This window comes from Pongo abelii, chromosome 13 (genome assembly GCF_028885655.2).
Source record: "Pongo abelii isolate AG06213 chromosome 13, NHGRI_mPonAbe1-v2.0_pri, whole genome shotgun sequence".
NCBI classification, from domain to species: domain Eukaryota; kingdom Metazoa; phylum Chordata; class Mammalia; order Primates; family Hominidae; genus Pongo; species Pongo abelii.
Genome location: NC_071998.2, coordinates 129,136,766 through 129,162,591, shown reverse-complemented (window position 1 = coordinate 129,162,591; position 25,826 = coordinate 129,136,766). Strand labels below are relative to the sequence as shown.

Sequence of the window (25,826 nt, the reverse complement as noted above, 5' to 3'; positions counted from 1 at the left end):
CCTGAGTAAGCGTCCCCTCCGGCAGCCGTGTCCCCTCTGGCAGCCACATCCCGAGCTCGGGTGTTCCCCACTGTGCACAGTACCCACCACTACTCCAGAGGGTCTCCACCTCCACCCTCACTTCAGAACCAGCAGTTACACAAAAGTCCTGCTAGGATCTTGATGGGAGCTGTTCTGAATTTAGAGGCAAACATGGAGAAAATAAAATGATGGATCTTCTCACTCAGGCAAATAATGAGTCTCTCTAGGAACTTAATTTTTAACCTCTTTCATCAGTTTTATAGTTTTCCTCCACATTAACAAGGAACACTCTTTTTTTTTGTTAAGTTTATTTCTAGGTACTCTGGTGATATTAAGAAATTACAACTAACTTTTTAGGTCTGATATTGTGGTTTGTCTTTCAAAGAGTCCTCATCTTTTAAAGATCCCTACTGAAATATCTGCTCCAAGACAACCCACGTGTGGAGAACGAGGCCAAATGCTGGAGACTGCTCACTGTCCTCTGTGTGTTTGTGGAGCTTGAAATTTTCTACATAGAAAATCTTTTAAAATATCCCTAGACATTTATTGATTTTACTGACAATGCTGACACTACATTTTCTAATTGGTTATTGCAGCTATACAAGAAAATAACTGGTCTTTGTGTCTTGATCACATGTAAGGTCAGCTTAGGAGCTGTAATAGTTTTTGAGCTGATTTTGCTGGATGTTTCAGATGGATGAGTATATTCTCAGCAAACTCTTCTCTCTTGTCTTTTAAAATATTAATGTTTATTTCCGGTTCTTCTCTTACAGAATCAGCAGGAACAGTCAATGCTGCTGCATTCATGTCAGAGGTGAAAGCAGCAGCCTCTCCTCCCTCGCTTCACGACTGACCATCGAAATGTTCTAACCCTTCTGTAAGCATTCCGACACTTCAGTCAGCTTTGACAGGAGTTTTCATGTCACTGGACAGGTTTCTTATTTTAAAAACAAGACAAGGCAATGAAACCACCAATTAACAGCAGATTAACACCACAGTTAACTCCACTTCCTTCTAAAACTCTGGCAAAGCGACTTTTAAGGAAGGAACAAGAGCTTCTTTATAAGAGGCTGCTTGATCACTGTGCATACGACAGCTGTAAGGAATCAAGCGGAAGCTGAAAACCCAAGGAGATTAGAAAGAGAAGGGGTAACCGCTGACATCAGAATTAAAAAGAGGCTGGGCGCCATGGCTCATACCTAGAATCCCAGCACTTTGGGAAACCAAGGCAGGGTGATCACGTGAGCCCGGAAGTTCAAGATTAGCCTGGGCGACATAGCGAGAGGCTGTCGACTGAGAGAACCTCATCTCTACCAAAAAATTAATTTAAAAAAAAACTTAGCTGGACATGGTGGCACACGCCTGTGGTCCTAGCTGCTTTGGAGGCTGAGGTGGGAGGATCACTGGAGCCCAGGAGGTGAAGACTACAATAAACTATGATTTGCCACTGCACTCACTCCAGCCTGCACAACAGAGCAAGACACATACACACAAAAATAATAAAGTAAATAGAGAACTTGGAGTCTGATGCAGGTGGATTGAGAAGGCTGACACCCAAGTGCAACAGGAAGAGAGAAGCCAGGAGCAGGCCAGGAGCTTCCCACATCTGTCCTGGGGGTGGGTAGCAGGTCAGGAGCAAGCCAGGAGCTTCCCACATCTGTCCTGAGGGTGGGTAGCAGGCCAGGAGCAGGTCAGGAGTAGGTCAGGAGCAGGCCAGGAGCTTCCCACATCTGTCCTGGGGGTGGATAGCAGGCCAGGAGCTTCCCACATCTGTCCTGGGGGTGGGTAGCAGGCCACAGACCAAAAGTTGCCTGTCCCCCACCCAGCAGGACACAACTCTGGACACCAGGCTCACTTACAGATTCAGGCTAAGAGGGGAGAGGGTCCAGCTCTCCCTTCACCAGCACCCAGAGTGGCTGCCGCACCCAGCTGTCAAGCAACAGGTTCTGGCAAGTGGCTTCTGAGCAGAATGGCTAAACCGGGATACTGTTTCAGTGAAAAGGCAGGCCACATGCACAAGAAGGAATCATGTCGACTACACAACAAGGGCTTGTTTCCAGGCCAAAGAACTCCTACAAAACATGTTTCAAAATGGACAAAGAGCCCAGTAGATAAATGTTTGGGATGTGAATAGGCACTTCACAAAAGGCATCCAAATGGTAAAGTAAGTATGTGAAAAAGTATTCAACCTTCTTGTAAATCATGAAAATGCAAATTAAACTGAAAACGTAATGCCACTATCTGCTCGCTGCAGTGGCAGCACCGAGTGTGGCCGGCACAGCAGAGGGGATGCTCCGAGGCAGTGGGGAAGAAGGCCACCTGAGCAGCCACCGTGGGGAGCCGCATGGCAGGGTCCATGGAGGCCAGCACAAGGCATGGCGGTTCCGTTCCCAGTGGGTACCTGGGGCAACACCTGTATGAGGGTGCTGGCAGGAACCTCTTCCAGGATGGCCCCACTGGAACCACCCACCGGCCATCCACAGTGGGACGGACACAGACACGAGAGCAGCCATACGGAGGAACCTGTATGGTCGCCTCCCTGGCCTCAGGCCCCGCACACTCTGAAATAGCACCAAGAACCATAGAGTATTTGTTAATACCAGTATCTATTCACATGTACTATAGTAGAAATTTAAGCTGAGACATGTTCAAACTACAAGGACACAGTGTCAGCCACCACAGCAAAGCCGCTATCATATGTAATTCCATGAATGACAGTGAAAAAGGCACCCAACATCTGGGCATTAGTATGATAACAGTTTTGATCTGCAGACTTTCTGAACAGGTCTCAGAATGCCCCCACCCAGACCACTTTGAAAACTACTATTCCATAACAATGAAAATTAACTAATAATATAAATAAATCCCACAAACACAATGTTGAGTAAAATAAGCCACACTCAAAGAAAAAAAAGAAAGAATGCATTCTGTGTGATTCCATTTATAGAAAGAACGAAATCAAACACGACCATCCTACAGGGTTAGCACTCAGGAGAGGGGTTACTTTTGGGGATGGGAGGTCAGTGGGCTTCTGCAGTACCACCAAAATTCAAGGCTTTGATCTGGGTGGTGGCCACACAGGTACATCATTCCTCCATCTTACTGAACTGTACCGTTGTCGTACATGCAATCACAATGTAATCCCCCCAAATTCAGAAAAGAGAAAGCTGATTGAACTTTATAAAATGCCTTTTTTAAAACACATATACGCTGTGTAGTTTTTCTCATTTATCCTGTTAACCTAGTAAATCCTGGTCTTTAAATAATCTATTTCTAGTAATGAATCACTCTCATCCTGGGGTAAGCCCTACTTCCTTACAATCATTATTTTAATATGTCATTGCATTTGATTAATATTTTATATAGGAGGCCGGGCGCAGTGGCTCACGCCTGTAATCCCAGCACTTTGGGAGGCCGAGGCAGGTGGATCACTTGAGGTCAGGAGTTCAAGACCAGCCTGGCCAACATGGTGAAACCTCGTCTCTACTAAAAATACAAAAATTAGCTGGGCGTGGTGGTAGGTGCCTATAATCCCAGCTACTCGGGAGGCTGAGGCAGAAGAATTGCTTGAACCTGGGAGGCAGAGGTTGCAGTGAGCCAAGATCGCACCACTGCACTCCAGCCTGGGTGACAGCGCCAGACTCCGTCTCAAAAAAAAAAAAAATGTATTTAGGACTTTTGTATTTAGGATTTAGGTGAGTTCAGCCTATATTTTAGTCTCAGAATGGGCTAGCGTACTTTTCCTATCCTTCTCTATTCTCTGGAGCCACTTACGTAACGAATCTATCACTGTTGATTGTCAGTGCCCATCTAGTTAAGGCTATTCCTGCAATCTTGTTCTGTTTTACACTGACCACATTTTCTTCTTGGCTTTGCTTTTGTTTCTTGATTCTTTTCTTGCTTTGACAGTCATTTAATGTTTTACTTTATGACAAATACCTAGAGTTATTCAGTATCCAGTTCCTCTAGAAGATGAGAACCTCAATTTAAAGAGAGAATCGAGAAATAGACTGAAATTAATATCCCATATGGTACATGATAAACGTGGTGTTGTAAATGAGAAGGGAAGAAATGTCGGTCAGTAAGTGGAGCTGAAACCTAAGCATTTTGAGGGAAGCCCTGGGACCCTTACCTCACATTTTCTTTTAAAAGCTTTATTGAGATATAATTAATATGTCATAAACTTCCCCCATTCTGAGCAGTTCTACCTGATATTTTAATTCCATATGAATCAAATATTTATATACAAGAATGAAATAAAAGAAGTATTAGAAGATAGCATACATCAATTCATTCAAAATCAACAGTGAGAAAGGTTTATCATAATTAGAACACAGAACCCAGAAATCATAAAGAAATTGATTAGTACCTGGTAGTTCTGACACTATAGACAAGGTCAAAAGACAAAATCGGCTGGGCGTAGTGGCTCACGCCTGTAATCCCAACACTTTTGGAAGCTGAGGTGGAAGGTTCACTTAAGCCCAGGAGTTCAACCAGCCTGGGCAACACAGTGGGATCCTGTCTCTATAAAAAATAAAAAAACATCAGCTGGACATGGTGGCACGTGCCTGTAGCCACAGCTACTCAGGAAGCTGAGGCAGGAGGATCGCTTCAGCCCAGGAGTTCAAGGTTGCACTGAGTGTGATCACACCACTGCACTCCAGCCTGGGCAACAGAGCGAGACCCTGTCCCCCAAAAATAAAAAACAAAACAAAAAAACCCAAAATCCACCTGGGGAAAAAACCTCAGCTCATACTGGAGCCAACAGATCAACTCTTCATTGACAAAAAGATCATCAGACTACATTCAAAAGATGCATAATCCAGAAGAAAAATGAGCAGGGGCTACTTTGCAAGCTGCTTACAGAGGAACAAACACTGGTGGCTGCTCAGCCCCAAGCATGACTCAGCAATGAAGAGCTGCTGGACTCCAAGAAGGCAGCCCCACTGGGGAAGGTGAGGAAACCACACCCCTCAGGTCTCTGCAGGTGGGAGGATACACTCAGAGGTGGCCTGGTGACATCAAAGTGCTACACTGTAAATGCAGACAGCACTTATGAGCCTCCGGCATACTCAGCAAAACTGTGACACTGAATACCGCTTGTAACTTGACAGAAAGAGCGTAACACAGCTGAACAGACAGTGCACTGGAGTGACAGACACGTGTGTGCAGAGACCGCGGCAGCTGCTGGGGCAGCTGCTCCCCCACGGTGCAGGCAGGGCCGCCTGTCCTTCGGGGAGGGCTGGGCTGTGCTGGGCACGTCTAAGGAAGTGACTGTAGCGACGGTTTCAGATTCGGGGAGGGCCGGGCTGTGCTGGGCACGTCTAAGGAAGTGACTGTAGCGACGGTTTCAGATTCGGGGAGGGCCGGGCTGTGCTGGGCACGTCTAAGGAAGTGGCTGTAGCGACTGTTTCAGATTCGGGGAGGGCCGGGCTGTGCTGGGCACGTCTAAGGAAGTGGCTGTAGCGACTGTTTCAGATTCGGGGAGGGCCGGGCTGTGCTGGGCACGTCTAAGGAAGTGGCTGTAGCGACTGTTTCAGATTCGGGGAGGGCCGGGCTGTGCTGGGCACGTCTAAGGAAGTGGCTGTAGCGACTGTTTCAGATTCGGGGAGGGCCGGGCTGTGCTGGGCACGTCTAAGGAAGTGGCTGTAGCGACTGTTTCAGATTCGGGGAGGGCCGGGCTGTGCTGGGCACGTCTAAGGAAGTGGCTGTAGCGACTGTTTCAGATTCGGGGAGGGCCGGGCTGTGCTGGGCACGTCTAAGGAAGTGGCTGTAGCGACTGTTTCAGATTCGGGGAGGGCCGGGCTGTGCTGGGCACGTCTAAGGAAGTGGCTGTAGCGACTGTTTCAGATTCGGGGAGGGCCGGGCTGTGCTGGGCACGTCTAAGGAAGTGGCTGTAGCGACTGTTTCAGATTCGGGGAGGGCCGGGCTGTGCTGGGCACGTCTAAGGAAGTGGCTGTAGCGACTGTTTCAGATTCGGGGAGGGCCGGGCTGTGCTGGGCACGTCTAAGGAAGTGGCTGTAGCGACTGTTTCAGATTCGGGGAGGGCCGGGCTGTGCTGGGCACGTCTAAGGAAGTGGCTGTAGCGACTGTTTCAGATTCGGGGAGGGCCGGGCTGTGCTGGGCACGTCTAAGGAAGTGGCTGTAGCGACTGTTTCAGATTCGGGGAGGGCCGGGCTGTGCTGGGCACGTCTAAGGAAGTGACTGTAGCGACTGTTTCAGATTCGGGGAGGGCCGGGCTGTGCTGGGCACGTCTAAGGAAGTGGCTGTAGCGACTGTTTCAGATTCGGGGAGGGCCGGGCTGTGCTGGGCACGTCTAAGGAAGTGGCTGTAGCGACTGTTTCAGATTCGGGGAGGGCCGGGCTGTGCTGGGCACGTCTTAAGGAAGTGGCTGTAGCGACTGTTTCAGATTCGGGGAGGGCCGGGCTGTGCTGGGCACGTCTAAGGAAGTGACTGTAGCGACTGTTTCAGATTCGGGGAGGGCCGGGCTGTGCTGGGCACGTCTAAGGAAGTGACTGTAGCGACTGTTTCAGATTCGGGGAGGGCCGGGCTGTGCTGGGCACGTCTAAGGAAGTGACTGTAGCGACTGTTTCAGATTCGGGGAGGGCCGGGCTGTGCTGGGCACGTCTAAGGAAGTGACTGTAGCGACTGTTTCAGATTCGGGGAGGGCCGGGCTGTGCTGGGCACGTCTAAGGAAGTGGCTGTAGCGACTGTTTCAGATTCGGGGAGGGCCGGGCTGTGCTGGGCACGTCTAAGGAAGTGGCTGTAGCGACTGTTTCAGATTCGGGGAGGGCCGGGCTGTGCTGGGCACGTCTAAGGAAGTGGCTGTAGCGACTGTTTCAGATTCGGGGAGGGCCGGGCTGTGCTGGGCACGTCTAAGGAAGTGGCTGTAGCGACTGTTTCAGATTCGGGGAGGGCCGGGCTGTGCTGGGCACGTCTAAGGAAGTGGCTGTAGCGACTGTTTCAGATTCGGGGAGGGCCGGGCTGTGCTGGGCACGTCTAAGGAAGTGGCTGTAGCGACTGTTTCAGATTCGGGGAGGGCCGGGCTGTGCTGGGCACGTCTAAGGAAGTGACTGTAGCGACTGTTTCAGATTCGGGGAGGGCCGGGCTGTGCTGGGCACGTCTAAGGAAGTGGCTGTAGCGACTGTTTCAGATTCGGGGAGGGCCGGGCTGTGCTGGGCACGTCTAAGGAAGTGGCTGTAGCGACTGTTTCAGATTCAGGGAGGGCCGGGCTGTGCTGGGCACGTCTAAGGAAGTGGCTGTAGCGACTGTTTCAGATTCGGGGAGGGCCGGGCTGTGCTGGGCACGTCTAAGGAAGTGGCTGTAGCGACTGTTTCAGATTCGGGGAGGGCCGGGCTGTGCTGGGCACGTCTTAAGGAAGTGGCTGTAGCGACTGTTTCAGATTCGGGGAGGGCCGGGCTGTGCTGGGCACGTCTAAGGAAGTGACTGTAGCGACTGTTTCAGATTCGGGGAGGGCCGGGCTGTGCTGGGCACGTCTAAGGAAGTGACTGTAGCGACTGTTTCAGATTCGGGGAGGGCCGGGCTGTGCTGGGCACGTCTAAGGAAGTGACTGTAGCGACTGTTTCAGATTCGGGGAGGGCCGGGCTGTGCTGGGCACGTCTAAGGAAGTGACTGTAGCGACTGTTTCAGATTCGGGGAGGGCCGGGCTGTGCTGGGCACGTCTAAGGAAGTGGCTGTAGCGACTGTTTCAGATTCGGGGAGGGCCGGGCTGTGCTGGGCACGTCTAAGGAAGTGGCTGTAGCGACTGTTTCAGATTCGGGGAGGGCCGGGCTGTGCTGGGCACGTCTAAGGAAGTGGCTGTAGCGACTGTTTCAGATTCGGGGAGGGCCGGGCTGTGCTGGGCACGTCTAAGGAAGTGGCTGTAGCGACTGTTTCAGATTCGGGGAGGGCCGGGCTGTGCTGGGCACGTCTAAGGAAGTGGCTGTAGCGACTGTTTCAGATTCGGGGAGGGCCGGGCTGTGCTGGGCACGTCTAAGGAAGTGACTGTAGCGACTGTTTCAGATTCGGGGAGGGCCGGGCTGTGCTGGGCACGTCTAAGGAAGTGACTGTAGCGACTGTTTCAGATTCGGGGAGGGCCGGGCTGTGCTGGGCACGTCTAAGGAAGTGGCTGTAGCGACTGTTTCAGATTCGGGGAGGGCCGGGCTGTGCTGGGCACGTCTAAGGAAGTGACTGTAGCGACTGTTTCAGAGTGTCAGAGCCACCAGGACAACGGGGTGATGATGCTGTGTTTTCTTCCTCATGCTTCTTCATGTAAGAGGAGAAAAAACTAATAATTATGTTAAAATAAAAAATTTTTAAATCCTCTTTAAATATCTAATGGTAATATTTCCCATTAATTTTTAAATAATCAAGCTAAAAGCTGGGAGCAACATTCAAAAATTTGCCCTAAAACCTGCTAAAAATGTACAACAGACTTTGAAATTGAAGCAAAAGGAAGAAAACACATCCCCAAAACTCTGACAAATGATAGAAAATGCTTTGTATACATTCAAGGATACGCCCATAGCACACAAAGCTGACTGAAAGTGGAAAAAGCTAACCACTAAAATTATGCATTTTCCAGTAAGTCACTATTTGGATGGACTCACCTAAACTGCTATTCTTATTAGTTTTAGAATAACTTATTAGATACAAGATTGCGTCTAAATAAACATGGTTGGACACACTTGTACAATAAACCACAAATTTGTACGTCAACTTGATTCTTAACTTTCCACTGTTCGTCCTTATGAAATGCGTCACTCCTGACTCCCTCAGAACTGAAAAGGCATGAATTTAACTCCGAAACTGTATGTCTAAGAACTTCCTCGGTTTCCCTGAGACACTGGCCCAGGTGCCCATGCCTGGCCAGGGGCAACAGCACCGCTGCGACAAGGCTAGGGCCTTGGCCCGTGCTGGTGCTTGTCCTTGGGTGGACACAGGATGAGGCTGTCTGTGAAGAGAGCACGCCTGGCCCATGTGTGGTGTCCACAGTGCAAGGTGGCAGGCCACGCAAAGCCAACCACAAACGAGCATACAGCAAGCCGCCAATCAGCACTTCAAGCTGTCAGCAGTATCATTCCTGTCGATCTAGAGCCCAGAACAAGTTCAAGAGGCCAGGCACCGTGGCTCATGGCTGTATTCCCAACACTGGGAGACTGAGGTGGGAGGATCACTTGAGCAAAGGAGCTCAAGACCAGCCTGGGCAGCAAAGCGAGCCCCCGTCTCCACAAAAAAATTTAAAAATTAGCCAGGCATGGTGGTGTGAGCCTGTCGTCCTGGCTGCTTGGGGGGCTGGGATGGGAGGATCACTGAGCCCAGGAGGTTGCGTGCAGTGAGCTATGATCGTGCCACTGCACTGCAGCCTGGATGAAAGCAAGACCCTGTCTCAAAAAAAAGAAAGAAAGAAAACACAGGAAAAAAAACGAGGTTTACTTCAATAAATGATGTACAGAAACACAAATACTTCTTGAATGAAAATAATCTAATAAATCAAGAAAAATAAAATACAAAAATCTAAGCCAATTGTAAATAGGGGACTTTATCAGGGTCTAGAAGTGACCAGACTGCTAATTCTCAGAACCATGGCCAACTTTGTGATACTCTTCCCTTGTACTGTCACCCAAGACAGCAACACCTACCTTCTGGGCACGATCAGCCTCCGACATGCTCTCCTTGGAAGTCCTGCTGTCCTCTGTGGGGAACGCAGCCGCCTGCTCTGCGCCATGGCCGTCGTCCTCCTCGAGCTCCTCTGAGTCGTCCTCATCTGAGTCCAGCTCCAGGCTCTCCCCATTCACGTGCAGGCTGCTGGCGCCCAGGTCCTTCTCCCCCTAGAACACGGGCAGGTGTACACCCCAAGGCAGGATCAGTGCACATCATGAACAAACTTGCTTTCACTGAGGAGTCTTGGGTGACCCGGAGGTACAAGGGCCTGTGGGGAGGCGGGGACACATGAAGAGGTGCCCCTGCCGTCTGGAGAAGAGCCCGGCAGACAGGTGGACTGTGGTGAGGAGGGCAGGGAGGACAGGGTGGAGTCCCCCACAATGATCTTGGACACAAACACTCTGCCCCTATGGCAGAGGAGCTTCACGGCACTGGCACCTTCCCGGGGACTGAGGTCACCCAAATTACTGATAACCAGGCCCTGAACACAGAAACGCATTTCCACGCACACGTGGCAACTCACTCAAATGGGTCTCTTACCTTGGAACCCACAGTGGAATGAGTTATGCTCTTAAACATCTCAATGACCGTCCTCTGTTTTAATACTTTGGTCTTTTTCTTAGGAACCAGGCTATAGGTTCCCATTCTTCGTTTTTTCTTCCGAGATACTGCAGCTGCTAAAACAAAAGGCAAGCAAGCTAAAAAAAAAAAAAAAGTCAAAAGGGGACAAGAAAGGAAAAGAAACACCATTCAAATGTTTTTCAAAGGTAAGAGACAGTTTACAAAACTTGATCACCAAAATCACCAGCAAACCCCATCACCACAGGCGCACTGCCCGCAGGTCATCAGCACAGTGACAGGCATCCTTCACTCACAATCAATTCACAGAGAATCAGAAACACGTCCTAGATCATCTGTTCATCTATTCCATTCACAATAAAACACGGAGCAAACATTATCACCCCACTTGGAGGCAGGAAAGCCACAAACCGTCAGTAGCAGAGCTCTGAAGCGACTCCTCCTCTCAGCCCCCTTGGCTTTGAACATGGAATGACCACCCTTGAGAAGTCCTCTCACTTTGCAAAACAGACCAACGTGAACAGCATGTGCAGCAGTGGGGACGCAGTGTGGAGCAGGAAGAGCCCGGTCTCCCTTCCCTGCACAGGGGCCAGGCCAGGCCAGTCTTCCTAGGACACAAGCTCTGTGCCAGGTCCACCCCTGTGACTCCGCAGCCCAACACCCTGACACCATCCTCCTAGGCCCTCTCCCCAGCACCATCCTCCTAGGCCCTCTCCCCAACACCATCCTCTCCTTGTGCTGCAATCCAATGACTGAGGGGAAAGACAGTGCCTGGAGCTACTGTCCAGCTCTCTATTAAAAGACAAGAGGGTGAGAGGGAGAAGCAAATGTCTGGGGGCTCTGGAGCAGTGGTTTCCAAACAAGAGCAGCAGCGAGGAAGGGGCCTGGGGGCTCCCAACCCCATTCTGAACAAAGCAGTTCTACGTTCCACTGGTTTTATATAATCAGACTCCATGACTTTTTTTTAAGTTCCAGGATTTAAAGAAAAAACAGATCTAAAAGCCACTGCTTTAACATAAAAGAAACTCTTCTAAAGGGCTGGGGAAAATCCACTCTGTTTAAAGCTGGACACAGCAGCTCACACCTGAAGACCCAGCTACTGAGGAGGCTGAAGTGGGAGGGAGGGATTGCTTCATTCCAGGAGTTCAAGCCCAGCCTGGAAAACACAGTGAGACCCCCTTTTCCTACACACACACACACACACACACACACACACACACAATTTGGTTCTACAAAATGCAGAAGCAACAGTTGGAGGGACGTGAACGAGTGAGAACCATTCAAAGCGGGTGGGTCCTGTGACAGCACCACCCACAGACGCCACGGGGCCTGGGCAATCTGCTCTGGAGTAAGGAGGTGCCTGGGGCCATGGACTCTGGGAAACGATCACACCAGGCATCTGCGGTATGTTCATGGGGGTCAGGCTCTGAGCACACAGCCAACATGCAGACACTTGGCTCTGCCTGTCCACACTAGAACAGGCTGACGGGCCAGCATGGCTGTGCTCAAGCAACAGAAATCCCTTGGTAGCCCTGGGAATTCTAAACTCACTATCATAATCATCTTGATATTTTGAATAGATATTTTGTGGGAGAATGAAGGAGGCCTGGATTTAATCAGATAACTTTTAAGTCTCTCAGCTTTAAATATATATACAGCCGACTTTTGAACATGGATTTTAATCACATAGGTCCACTTACAAGCAGAATTTTTTTCCCCAACCAAACAGGTTGAAAATACAATGTTTGCAAGATGCAAAACGCCTGAACACAGAGAGCCAACTTTTCATATTACACAGGTTCTGCAGGGCTGAGTGCAGGGTTGCAGCATGCGCGGATTTTGGTATGGGGATGGGGTCCTGGAGCCAATCTCTGCATATACTACAGGGTGAACATATACTACAGGGTGAACATATACTACAGGGTGAGAAAGGGTGACTACACGTACTTTCTCACTAGATTCTTTTCCTCATTTCATCTCAGTAACCCATAGTTATTAATATCATAAATCGGACATGGCACCTGTTTATAAATAAAGCTTTATTGGTACACACCCATGCCCACTGTCTACATACTGTCTGCATCTGCTTCAATCTGACAACACCATGGCCAGCTGGGACAGGAACAGTGTGGCCCACAAAGGTGCTGACGTTTGCTACCTGTCCCCTGGAAACAGTTTGCTGACTCCTGTAATGAACGGCTGAGTGAGGACAAAAGAGATAACCCTGCATTTCATGTACTTAAGAATCATGTCTGCCGGGCGCAGTGGCTCACACCTATTGTAATCCCAGCACTGTGGGAGGCCGAGGCGGGTGGATCACGAGGTCAGGAGATTGAGACCATCCTGGCTAACACGGTGAAACCCCGTCTCCACTAAAAATATAAAAAATTAGCCGGCCAAGGTGGCGGGCGTCTGTAGTCCCAGCTACTCAGGAGGCTGAGGCAGGAGAATGGCATGAACCCGGGAGGCAGAGCTAGCAGTGAACCAGGATCGCACCACTGCACTCCAGCCTGGGCAACACAGCAAGACTCTGTTTCAAAAAAAAAAAAAAAAAAATCATGTCAGGGCCCGATGCAGTGGCTCACATCTGTAATCCCAGCTACTGAGGAGGCTGAGGCAGGTGAATCACTTGAACCCGGGAGTCGGAGCTTGCAGTGAGCCAAGATTGCACCACTGCACTCCAGCCTGGGCAACAGAGCTAGACTCCATCTCAAAAAATAATAATAAAATAAAATAAATCATTTTATTTTAGCAGACAAACAGAAGTCTGTCTGCTGCAAACAAGTGAAGAATGGTGTCTAAGGGCTTCTTACTGAGTGACAGGTTGTATGTGTGAAACAGACGTTAGTTAGGTATAAAATTTGCTACACATTAAATAGTAGAGAAACATCTATGGATGACTTTCAGAAATGTAGAATCTATTAAGGACCTGAAAGTGTTTGAAAACGTGGCTGAAGCATGAAGAGGAGCCACTTCAGTGCTGCAGGGAGACCTCCAGCTGTGTCCAGGGAAGGGGTCTGGCCCTGAGCCAGATGGCTGGGATTCAGTGTCATCAGGGGCCAGGAGAAAGAAAACTGCAGGACGGCTGGCAGTAAGCTTCGAAGAGGCTCGAGGGCCTCTTTGGAAGGAGGATTTGCAGTCCAGGCCTCAAAGAAGCGGGGCCAGTGCCCTGCAGATGGGATCTGGCACAGGAGAATCCTGGTGGAGAACATCAAGAAGTTGGGGGTGGGGGGACCTTCAGGACCCCGAGCAAAGACTCTCGTCAACTGGCATCTCACATGACGCTCTGGGAGGCCCAGGCACAGGACAGTGTGGAACAGACAGTTCCAGGAAAACTAATGCCAGGAGTGGAAGTGGGCGTGGGGTACTGCCCAGTGGGGTGGGCACTGCCCAGCTGCTCTGCAGAAAGGCTGGGCTGCTGGGCAGAAGAGGTGTGGATGAGGAAGAAAGGTGACAGGCTCCAGAGGGCAGACAAGGTGGATGGGAGGGTGGAAGTGTGGGGAAAAGCAAGTGCACGGGAAACACAGCAGTCTGCATGGCCACCACCACAACTCTGTCACTCAGAAGGGTTTCTGCGTGGCCACCACCACAACTCTGCCACTCAGAAGGGTTTCTGTCCTCAGGTCACATAGAGCAGGGCCCAGCTCTGTGTCCAGGCCTCATGCCTGGAGGGCAGCACCTGTAGAACTGTTCCCTGCCATCAGAGACACCGTCCTCCTTCCTCCCTGCCCGACAAGTCCACAGAGACCCCAGGCCGTTCAGGTGTGGACATTGTTCCCACCCACCTATGCAGAAGGCACGAACACTCCAAGCTCACAAAGCAAACGGCAGGGCCTCCACTCTGGGCATGTCCTGTGGTCACCGGCAAAAAAGCGCAAGGGAAGCACTGCAACCTCTGCAGTAATCTGCAGCTTCTACCCAAGTGTGGACATTGAACCCAGTAGGGACCTGCAGCTTCCACCCAAGTGTGGACATTGAACCCAGTAGGGACCTGCAGCTTCTACCCAAGTGTGGACACCGCACCGAGCAGGGACCTGCAGCTTCTACCCAAGTGTGGACATTGAACCCAGCAGCAACCTACAAGTGTGGACGCTCAAACTGCTTTATGACCTAAGTTTACTTTTTCTTTTTTTTTTTTTTTGAGACTGAGTCTGGCTCTGTTGCCCAGGCTGGAGTGCAGTGGTGCGATCTCCACTCACTTGCAAGCTCCGCCTCCCGGGTTTACGCCATTCTCCTGCCTCAGCCTCCTGAGTAGCTGGGACTACAGGCGCCCACCACCACGCCCGGCTAATTTTTCTATTTTTAGTAGAGACGAGGTTTCACCCTGTTAGCCAGCATGGTCTTGATCTCCTGACCTTGTGATCTGCCTGCCTCGGCCTCCCAAAGTGCTGGGATTACAGGCATGAGCCACCGCGCCCGGCATTTTTTTTTTTTTTTTTTTTTTTTTTTACTAGTAAAATACACACACCACAAAATTTACCATCTTCATCATCTTTAAGTGCATGGTTCCATGGTATTAAATACATTCAGAATGTTGTGCAACTATCACCCCATCTACCTCCACAACTCTTTCCATCTTGTTAAACTGAACCTCTGTTCCCATTAAGCCCTAACTCTCCATTCCCTTCCTCCAGCCCCAGCCTCCAGCCCCTTCTACTCTTTCTGTGTCCATCAGTTTGACGACTCTAGGGACCTCCTGTAAGTGGAATCGTACAACGTTTGTCCTTTTGTGGCTGACTTACTTCGTTCGGCACAGTGTCCCTGAGGCTCGTCCACGCTACAGCGCCGGCCCCAGCTTCGCTGCTTCTCAGGCTGAGTCACACTTCACTGCGTTTTGCACACGACACTTTGCTGACCCGTTCACCCGACAGCCGACCCTTGGGTGGCTTCCCCCTTTTGGCTGCTGTGGTTGATGCTGCTATCAACATGGGTGTACAAGTATCTCTTCAAGACCCTGCTTTCAGTGCTGCTGTGGCACGTGCCCAGCAGTGGAATTGCTGGATCACATGGTAGTTCCACACTTAGTTTTTTGAGTTTTTCACAGCGGATGCACCGTTTCACTTCCTACCAGCAGTGCACGAGGGTTCCCATTTCTCCGCATCCTCACTGATACGTGCCATTTTCTGTTTTGATAGTTGCTGTCCTCAACAGGTGTACAGTGGTATCTCACTGTGGTTTTGATTTGCATTTACCTTATGATTAGTGACGCTGAGCATCTTTTCATGGGCTTACTGGCCATTTGTGCATCTTCTTTGAAAAAATGTCTATTCCACTCCTTTGCCTTTTTTTTTCTGAGACAGAGTCTCGCTCTGTCACCCAGGCTGGAGTGCAGTGGTCCGATCTCGGCTCCCTGCAACCTCTACCACCCAGGTTCAAGTGATTCTCCTGCCTCAGCCTCCCAAGTACCTGGGACCACAGGCATGCACCACTATGCCCGGCTAACTTTTGTATTTGTAGTAGAGACGGGGTTTCACTATGTTGGCTTGGCTCGTCTGGAACTCCTGACCTCAGGTGATCTGCCTGCCTCAGCCTCCCAAAGTACTGAGATTACAGGTGCAAGCCACTGCGCCCGGCCTCCTTTGCTGATTTTTTAATCAAGTTGTTTTTGTTGTTGAGTTGTGGGATTTTTTTGTATATTTTGGGTAGTAATTCCTCATCGGACAGGATTTGCAGATATTTTCTCCTACTCCACAGGTGCCTTTTTATTCCGTTAACAGTGTCTTCTCTTTACGACTAGCCAAGTGCAGCAGTAAGAAGCAGGGAAACAGGGAAACAAGGAGACAGAAAGCTTTGTGCATCAAAAGACACCAAGTCTCATCAAACCCAGTGTGTCTCCTTTTTTTTTGTTACCTACGCTTTTGGTGTCATGTCCAAGAAATCACTGCCAAATCCAACGTTGTGGAGCCTTTGTCCTATGTTTTCTTCTAAGAATTTTATATGTTTAGGTCTTACATTTAGGTCCTGGACCTGTCTTAGGCTAACTTCTGCATATGGTATGAGGTAAGGGTCCAGTGTCACTCTTCCGCATGTGGATATCCAGTCTTCCCGGCACCATTTATTGGTAAGCTGTCCTTTCCCCCGTTGAATAGTCTTGGCACTCTTGTCAAAAATCAACTGATCATACAACACAAAGGTTTATTTCTGTGCTCTCTGTTCTAGCCCACTGGCCTATATGTCTGTCTGTATGCTGGAATAACAGTTTTGAGTACTATAGCTTTGTAGTAAGTTTTGAATCTCTCTGTCTTTTTCCACATATACATATATTATTTTTTAAGACAGTGTCTCACTCTGTCACCCAGGCTAAAGTGCAGTGATACAATCATGGCTCACTGCAGCTTCGACCTTCTGGGCTCCAGCAATCCTCCCACCTCAGCCTCTGGAGTAGCTGGGACCACAGACACTTGCCACCATGCCTGGCTAATTTTTGCATTTTTTTTTAGAGACAGGGTTTTGCTATGTTGCCCAGGCTGCTCTGGAACTCCTGAGCTCAAGTGACCAGCTCACCACAGCCTCTCAAAGTGCATGGATGACAGGCTTGAGCCACCACACCCAGCCAAATCTCTCTATATATTTTTCTTTTTTTTGAGACACAGGCTCACTCTGTCACCCAGGCTGGAGTGCAGTGGTATGATCTTGGCTCACTGCAACCTCCACCTCCCAGGTTCAAGTGATTCTCGTGCCTCAGCCTCCCAAGTATCTGGGATTACAGGCACGTGCCATCACGCCCAGCTAATTTTTGTATTTTTAGTAGACATGGGGTTTCACCGTGTTGGCCAGGCTCGTCTCGAACTCCTGACCTCAAGTGATCCACCCGCGTCAGCCTCCCAAAGTACTGGGATTACAGGCGTGAGCCATCACGCCTGGCTCAAATCTCTGTATTTTAAAATCAACATTGAGACGTATTTGTGGCCTAACATATGGTCAGTCCTAGAAAGTGTTCCAGGTGCACTTGAGAAGAGTGTACATGCTGCTGTTGGGCAGAGTATTCTGTATGTCCGTTGAATCTAGTTGGCTTATGGTGTTAAGTCCTCCATTTCCTTTCTTATTTGCTATATGGTTATTCTATCCATTATTGATAAGTGGATACTGAGGTCTCCAACTATTACTGTAGAATTGTCTATGTCTCCCTTCAATTCTGTCGGTTTTACTTCTTCTATCTTGATGGTCTATCATTCGTTGGGTATGTAAATGTTTACACAGGTAATTGTTATACCTTCTTCTTGTATTGAAACTTTTATTACTATATATTGTCCTTCTTAGTCTCTTGTAACCTTTTTTTATTTAAAAACCTATTTTGTCTGATACTAGAATAGCCACCTTGCTCTCTTTGGTTACTGTTTGCATGGAATATCTTTTTTCATCCTTTCACTTTCAATCTATTTGTGTCTTTGGATCTAAAGTGGGTCTCTTATAGACAGCATGTAGTAGGATCATCTGTTTTTTTCTCTTGATGCATCTGCCTTTGTCCATTTAGTGTTGCCATAAAAGATAAAGAGATTTGTCTCCTAAGTCTGGTGGCTGGAAAGTTTAATACTGAGCAGGTACACCTGGTAGGGCTTCATGCTCTGGCTCATGGTGGAAATTGGAAAGGGAGCAGGCATGTGCAAGAGATCACATGGTGAGAGAAGAAGGAAGAGACAGAGAAACCAAGGAAGCCAGATTCTTTCAAACACCTCACTCTCAAGGCAATTAAGAGCGAGAATTCACTCACCTGGAGGGAGGGCACTGATCTATTCATAAGGAATCTACACACATGACCAATCACCTCAAGCTAGGCCCCACCTCACAACACTGCCATATTGGGGATCTCATTTCAACATGAGCTTTGGTGTGGACAAACCACATCCAAACCATGGCACTGCCAATCTTTGTCTTTTGATTGGAAAGCTTCATCTGTTTACATTTAAAGCAACTATTGATGAAGATTTACTTCTGTCATTTTGCTATGTTTGCTACATGTATTATAGCTTTTTTCATCCCTCATTTCTTGCACTACTGTCTTCTTTTATATTTAGTTGATTTTTTATAGTGGAATGTTTAAATTCTTTTCTCATTTCCTTTTGTGTATGTTCTATAGCTATTTTCTTTGTGGTTACCATGGGGATTACATTTAACATCCTAAAGTTATAACATTCTAATTTAAATTTATGCCAGCTTAACTTCAGTAACACAGAAAAACTCTGCTCCTTTACATATCTGTTCCCACCCCTTTCATTTGCTGATGTCACAAAACTACATCTTTATTCATGCTGTGCCCCAAAACATAAACAATTCGTTTAAATGCATTAGTCTCTTATGTTATGTAGGAAAAATGAGGAGTTACAAACCACAGTTGCAATGATACTAGCTTGCAGACTAATTTTTTAAACGGATTTGTCTCTTAGATCTTACAGAAAACAAAAAGTGGAGGTACAGACCATTGTTACAATACTAGCTTTTATAACCGCCCATGTCTTTACTTCTCCATATGGCTTCAAGTTACTGTCTAGTGTCCTTTCTTTTCAACCTCCTAGGCTCCTTTAAGTATTTCTTGCAGGTCCAGGTCAGGTGGTAACAAATTTCCCTCAGCTTTTGTTTATCTGAGAATATCTTAATTTCTTCTGCACTCTTAAAAGGACAGTTTCCGTGGATATGGATACTTGGTTGAAAAGATTTTTTTATCACTGTTAATATACCGGTGATATATTCTGTCCCCCAAAGTTTCTGATGAGAAACCTGCCAATGATCACTGAGGAAACGTGTATGTGATGAGTCTCTTTTCTCATCTGCTTTCAAGATTCTCTTTGTCTTTCTACAGAAGTGTCTCAAGTATAACGTGTCTAGTGTGGGTCTCTTTGAGTTCATCTTACTGGAGTTCACCAGGTTCCCCGGATGTTTATACTCATGGGTTTCATCAGATATTCTCTCCACCCTTTTCTTACTCTCTTCTTCCTGGACTCCTACAATCCATTTGGTCCTCCTGATGATGCCCACAGGTCCCTAGGCTCTGCTCACTTTCCTTCAGTCTTTTTGTTTGCTTCTCAAACTTGATTATTTTCACTGTCCTATCTTCAAGTTTGCTATCTCTCTCTTCCATCTGTTCAGATCTGCCTTTGATTTCCTCTAGTGAATTTTTCATTTCACTTATTATACTTTTTAGCTCCAGAATTTCTTTTGGTTCCTTTTTAGGTTTTCTAGCTCTTTATTGGTATTTCCATTTTGATCATACATCATTTTCTTGACTCTCTCCATACCTTCCTTTAGGATCTGAGCATATCTAAGACAGTTATTTTAAAGTCTTTTTCTGGTGGATCTGGCATCAGATGTTTTCTGGGAACAGTTTCTGTTGACTTATTTTTTTCATCTGATTGGGCCATACCTTCCTGTTTCTTTGTATGCCTTGTAGTTCTATGTTGAAAACTGGACATTTGAATCCAATAATGTAGAAACTCTGAAAAGCAGATTCTCCTCCTTTTCCAGGGTTTACTGTTTTGTTGCTGTTACTGGTTTTGGGGTGTTTTTGTTGTTGTTATTTTTCATAGTTGTAGGCTGTCTCTGTGAGGAGGGTGAGCCTGAGATTTAAACTTAAGGTCTTCTCATGTCTTTCCTTAGCCTGTGCCTTTCCCTGGGCACATGCAGTCACTTTATAATTTACCCCATATACACAGTTGCTTCTGAATATCCTAGTCTTTAATGTCTGGCTCCCAAAAAGAGAAAACAATAAAAATGAAGTGGGGAGATAAAAACAGCACTGGCCCTTTAGATTTCTTGGCCGTCCCATGCAAGAAAGGCTTACAACCAGATGAGAGGGCCTCTCTGTATGCACCTGGGGACAAGGTCCTCTTTGCCCACCCTGGCTCCCACAAGCTGCACGCACACTGTTCCAGGAACACCGCACACCCTGCACCACAGGGCTGAGGGAGGCAGTGCGCAGCAGAGCTGAAAATGACTGAAATTAACCGTCCCAGCTTCCCGCCTAGAAGTTGCAAACCTTCAGTAGACTCCAGAGTTCCAAAATAGTTACATCAGACAGATTTCACCAGTGGAACTGTTGTCTAGGTGAGGAGATGAATTCCTGGTCTTCCTGCCCCACTATCTTTCTAGAATCCCCTGAAATCAGTTTTTGGTACTGTGAGGATTGTTTTTAAATTGTGAACCGCTACACGTGGGAAAGATACAGAACAAGCTGCTAACAAAGATGCCAGTCCACTCTGTAAAAAGAATGAATGCTCACCTAAAACAACGCTGGGTACCTGAGATCCTGATTCAGCACGGCCATCCCCAGCCTGGGGCTGTCACATAAACGCATGTTCTCAACCTTCTTGCACAGCACAGATCTTTCATTTCTGATACTACAGGGTGGAGGGTGCAGAACAGGTCGAACAGAATCACAGCCACCCTCCATCTAAAACTAAGAATTACAGCTGCCCATGGGAACAAGCTACCACACACGGGCTCTGCTATGACTTCAGGAGTACAATGCATGTCGAAACCAACATGTGACTCTGCTCCTCTTTCCTGCCCGTGGTAAACTTAAGGGGGTGGCAGGAGGGAAAGAGCAGAACCATCTGTGATCATCACCACAGTAATGAGAAATTAACAGAAAGACATGACAAGAGATCTCAGCCTTTCTTTGATAACCTGGCTCCAACACCCCTCCCACAGGGAGGCAACAATGAATGGCAGGCAATGGAGTGACAGTTGAAGAAATAAAAGTGATAACGGCAGACAAATTCCTAGGCAGATAGGAGCAGGTCCCCGGTGAAACCTGACCTTCAAGCCAAAGGCCGCCTGAAGCCTGAAAACCGGGCTGCCAGTTCCCGGTAGAATCCACAACCTGGAGTGAGAACTTCCTTGATGCCTTTTAGCCAATCAAATGGTGTTTTTTCCAGACCCACCCATGGACCAATCAGCATGCACTTCCTCCATTCTGAGCCCACATAAACCCCCAGACTCGGCCACACAACAGGACTGCCTCCCTGCCAGTAGGAGCTACTGACTTTGGGTCTCCTCTCCGCTGAGAGCTGTTCTGCTGCTCGATAAAACTCTTCTCCACCTTGCTCCCCCTCCAGTTGTCCATGTAACCTCATTCTTCCTGGACCCAAGACAAGAACTCGGGACCTACCCAACAGCGGATGCAAAAAGGGCTATAACATGTTCCTGGCCGGCTCGCTGAGCTGCAGGCAGTGACACGCTCCCGTTCGCTGAACTGCGGGAGTGAAGAGCAGTGATCCTTCTGGGGACCCAAACCTTGGGATTCCTCAAGCCAGAGCTGTAACACTATAGCCCTCCTGCCCTCCGCTGGTGTCAGCGGCTGCCCCGTGTGATGGCAAGCAGCAGTGGAGCCAGGCCAGTCTGGGAGCTGCAGGCCAGAACGAAAGCGGCAGAACTGAACGAACTGGGAACACACCCCAGCCCGTACTGTGGGTGGCGAGAGCGAGAGAGCTATAGCACACTCTCCCACCCCATCCCTTTGGGGCTCCGCAGTTGCTGGTGACTTCGAGTTTTGGGGCACCACCGTGGTCCCCTCATCCAGACACCAGCGCCTGCAGCGTCAACTGCTTGTGGTATGCCTCAACCAGCCACAGCTCTGCACAGAGCCAGAGCCTGGAGCTGCCTGCCCCACCACAGCAGCCAAGCGAGCCTGGCTGTGCACAGTGGCCCCACATCACGCTTTCTCGTCAACACACGCCTTGCTGCTCCACTCCTGGCTTGCCCTCAGAAGGTGTGGGATCTGGGCCGGTAGCACGACACGGCTCGCTGCTCCACTCCTGGCTTGCCCTCAGAAGGTGCGGGATCTGGGCCGGTAGCACGACACGGCTCGCTGCTCCACTCCTGGCTTGCCCTCAGAAGGTGTGGGATCTGGGCCAGTAGCACGACACGGCTCGCTGCTCCACTCCTGGCTTGCCCTCAGAAGGTGTGGGATCTGGGCCAGTAGCACGACACGGCTCGCTGCTCCACTCCTGGCTTGCCCTCAGAAGGTGTGGGATCTGGGCCGGTAGCACGACACGGCTCGCTGCTCCACTCCTGGCTTGCCCTCAGAAGGTGTGGGATCTGGGCCAGTAGCATGAGCCGAGTACAGCCTGCTGGGCCCAGTGGGCAGAATGAGCCCAGCAGGTACAAGTGAAACTCAAGCAGAGGCACCGCTGGCCGCAGAGGTTTACGGCCGGCAAAGGGACACTCAAGGGATCCTGTGACAACAGGATAGGACCTACCCAGATTCCTGCTCTGTATGGACACTGTTGTAAAAGGCCTTTGTCTCTCTCTGCCATCCTGATAAGTGGACTCTGTACCCCTGGTCCCAGGACACTTGACAGGGGACTCCTCCATCCGCACTCCTGTCTTTCCAGCCATGTTGAAAGGTGCATTGATGACCATCACAAGACAAGGCAGCTGTGAGTGCCATGCTCCTCTCTAGGAAACGCGTTCTAGCACAGAAACGGTAACTTCTGTGCCCACTCCGGAAGCCCTGGGGTGACAACACACAGGAGCAGCTGAGGCTGAGGGAGTATCTTAACCACGGGACCAAAGCAGGCAGCTAACTGCCGAGCACGTCTCCTCCACTGCTCGAGGCCATTTTACGCACTGTCCTAGGCTAACACGCTGATGGACCACTCACTTCCAGGTTACGGATAAGGAAGGGGTGGTGGAGGAAGGGGGCTGTGGAAGGGTAATCTGTGGCCTGCTAAACATACTGGGTAGTTTGTTTTTAGAAAGCTCTTTTTAAAAGATGATGATACAACAAAGCTAAAATAGGAAAAGAAAATCTCAACACTTTAACAACTCTTCAGACATGTAAGTCCTAACATATGTGAGCATAACTCCATAGTTTTGCAAAACACCAAGTTTAACTGTTTCAAACACATAAAATTACATCAAATAGCAAAAAAAGTTGATAAGTTGATGGTGAGGGAAACAGATAATGACTGATTTTGTTTTCTAACTTCCAATGAAAAGAACCAGGGCTCCCTGGAGAAAGCCGATTCCGGCACTGGGAAGGGACAAGGCAAGGTAAGCAGACCATTCAGTGAATCAGGAAGGTCTTCATGAAGAGATGGCCATGTCCCAGGACTCAGAACCAGCCTAGGGGACCCCACTGGACAAACTTGGGACAATCTGAGCAACAAAATAAATAATGATAGGAATGGATTACAGTCCAGAGACTCAAATAAGAGTCCGTAAATCAGTACTTAAAAATAGACAGGCTGCGGGCGGTGGCCCACGCCTGTAATCCCAGCACTGTAATCCTAGCACTTTGGGAGGCCAAGTCAGGAGGACTGCTTGAGCCCATGAGTTCAAGACCAGCTTGGGCAACACAGCGAGACCCCCATCTCTGTTTTTTTTAAAAGTTTTTTTTTTTTTAAAGTAAATGGACAGGTAACTGTGTGGATGGACAGGAAAGTGAAGCACCTCCTTACAGCAGAAACTGCAATCATCAAGAGAGGAAATGATGGAGTTAGAAAACCACCATTTGGCGCCCACTGTGCAGCACTAGCTAAGCATGGGCCATGGCAGATGCTGAAGCCCCTGGTGGGATGTGATGGGAGGTACCTGCAGCACCTTAGGGTCTCTCCCCGCAAGACATGCTTGCAGTCTGGGGAGCAGTAACTTGAAGATGGACAAAAAACCACCACAACTCAATTCCTAAGGACACTTGTCAGTCACCTGCATCGCTCCACAACCTGCACACAATCCTGGGAAACACTGGGCAAACCCACATCAGACACATTCTATGAAAGACCTGGCCTGTACTCAAAACACCACGGTTCAGAAAGACAAAGGCTGAGAATGGTTCAGATTAAAGGAAACTAGCAAGACACAACAACGAGGTGCTCGAAGCTCTAGGACCAGATTTTATTTGTCCTTTGCCCTAAAAGACAGTCGGGCATGGGAAATGGGGAACAGGACACTGAGATTAGAGAGCGGCGTCGCGGTACACTTCCTCACCGGGATGTCTGTGCTGTAGTCATCTAAGAGAATGTCTTTATTTTGAGGGACAGTAATTTTTAGGAAATAACATTAGTTTTCAGGGATAAAAGGGCACAATGTTTACAACTTACATTCATGTCTCAGAAAAAAAAGTTATACATGGGGGGGCCGGGGGCGAGATTGCGCCATGTGGTGAAATGAGTAAAGGGTACACAGGACTTATTTGTAGAATTTTGCAACTTTGCTGGAGGTCTGAAAATACTTAAATAAAAAACATTTTTTTTTTCTTTTTTTTTTGAGATGGAGTCTCGCTCTGTCGCCCAGGCTGGGGTGTAGTGGCATGATGTCGGCTCACTGCAACCTCCGCCTCCCGGGTTCACGCCATTCTCCTGCCTCAGCCTCCCAAGAAGCTGGGACTACAGGCGCCTGCCACCACACCCGGCTAATTTTTTTATTTTTAGTATAGATGGGGTTTCACCATGTTAGCCAGGATGGTCTCGATCTCCTGACCTCATGATCCACCCGCCTCGGCCTCCCAAAGTGCTGGGATTACAGGCGTGAGCCACCAAGCCTGGCCAATAAAAAGTATTTTTAAAGTCCAGAAAAAGACAGACACCTGTGGCCAGGTGATCATCCCCAAGTGAAGCCTTGCCAGCAGCAGCAGCATTCACGAGGGCCGGCAGGAAGGGCCTTGCATCTCTCCAGGACGGCGCCAAACGCACACATCCCATCCCAGAAGCTGAGGAGGTTTGAAAACCCAGGGAGCCCTGACGCATTGCTCACTCTGAGGTCCCGGTGCCCTCCCAGCACCTCCCACAAAAGGTCCCCGGTAAGGAATCAAACGTTTATCCACTCCCCGAACTGGCCACAGAAGCAGCCAGCCCAGGAGAGTGAGGAGCATGCCCGGAGTGAGGTGGCTGGTGGCAGAGCAGCTGGAGCGGGCGGTGGTCCTCACCCTGGGCCACGGGCTTCCCCAGCACACCCCAGCGTTTCCAAAGGCACTTCACCTACAAACCAGGAAAGCTTCCAACTCCAGGGTCTTTTCCCCACATAGACCAAGTGAGTCACATACTAGTAAAGAAAACAGTCTTCATCTTGACAATGTTAACAAGCTAGGAAATCAATGCTGGCATGAGACAAGGCTTAGAGCAGAGGTCAGGTGTGCCTCCTCAGGCATACAGGCGAGCACAGGAGGGCCAGCTGACGTCAACAGTCATTCATCAAGAGCAGCACAGGCACTTACAGCCAAACAGAACTCTCACCTGGCAAGGGGCAGGCTCGAAACATACATTCAAAGAGCAGAGACAGTTGCCGGGTCCTCTTTACCTGTCTGTGATTTTGTGGTGGCCATGTAGCATTGGTTCTGAGGTAGCGACTGATGAAGGGATGGGAAGGGGGGTAAAAGCTGCTGTCGTCCAAAGTCAGAAATGTTTTTGTTGATCTCCTCTTTTGGTTCCTTATGATCTCTAGCTTCTCGAACTTCTCTGGGATCTTTACTGGCTGCATGCTTCAAAACAAAGACAGTGAATAACTATAACTGCATAAGCAGGTGGTCATTGAAATAACATGCAACCAAAATCACAGTTCTTCTCCCCGATAATTCCCCACAACTGAAACATGAGATATAATGGAGAGAGGAGAAAGTCTGCAAGCGG

General features: G+C 48.9%; 1 protein-coding gene across 25 annotated transcripts in view; it reads right to left on the bottom strand.

Moving 5' to 3' along the window:
• EHMT1 (euchromatic histone lysine methyltransferase 1) overlaps positions 1-25,826 on the bottom strand; it is a 229,824-nt gene that overhangs the window by 90,543 nt on the left and 113,455 nt on the right. For 16 of the 25 annotated variants that reach the window (XM_024252220.2, XM_063714603.1, XM_054521327.1 and 13 more), the window contains 3 exons: positions 25,498-25,678; positions 10,225-10,382; positions 9,663-9,851 (listed from right to left, as the gene is read on the bottom strand). In XM_024252220.2, coding sequence (XP_024107988.1) covers positions 9,663-9,851; positions 10,225-10,382; positions 25,498-25,678 — 528 coding nt within the window. The remainder of the gene's footprint in view (positions 1-9,662; positions 9,852-10,224; positions 10,383-25,497; positions 25,679-25,826) is intronic. The other 9 variants (XM_024252222.2, XM_063714605.1, XM_054521329.1 and 6 more) reach the window with 1 other exon arrangement.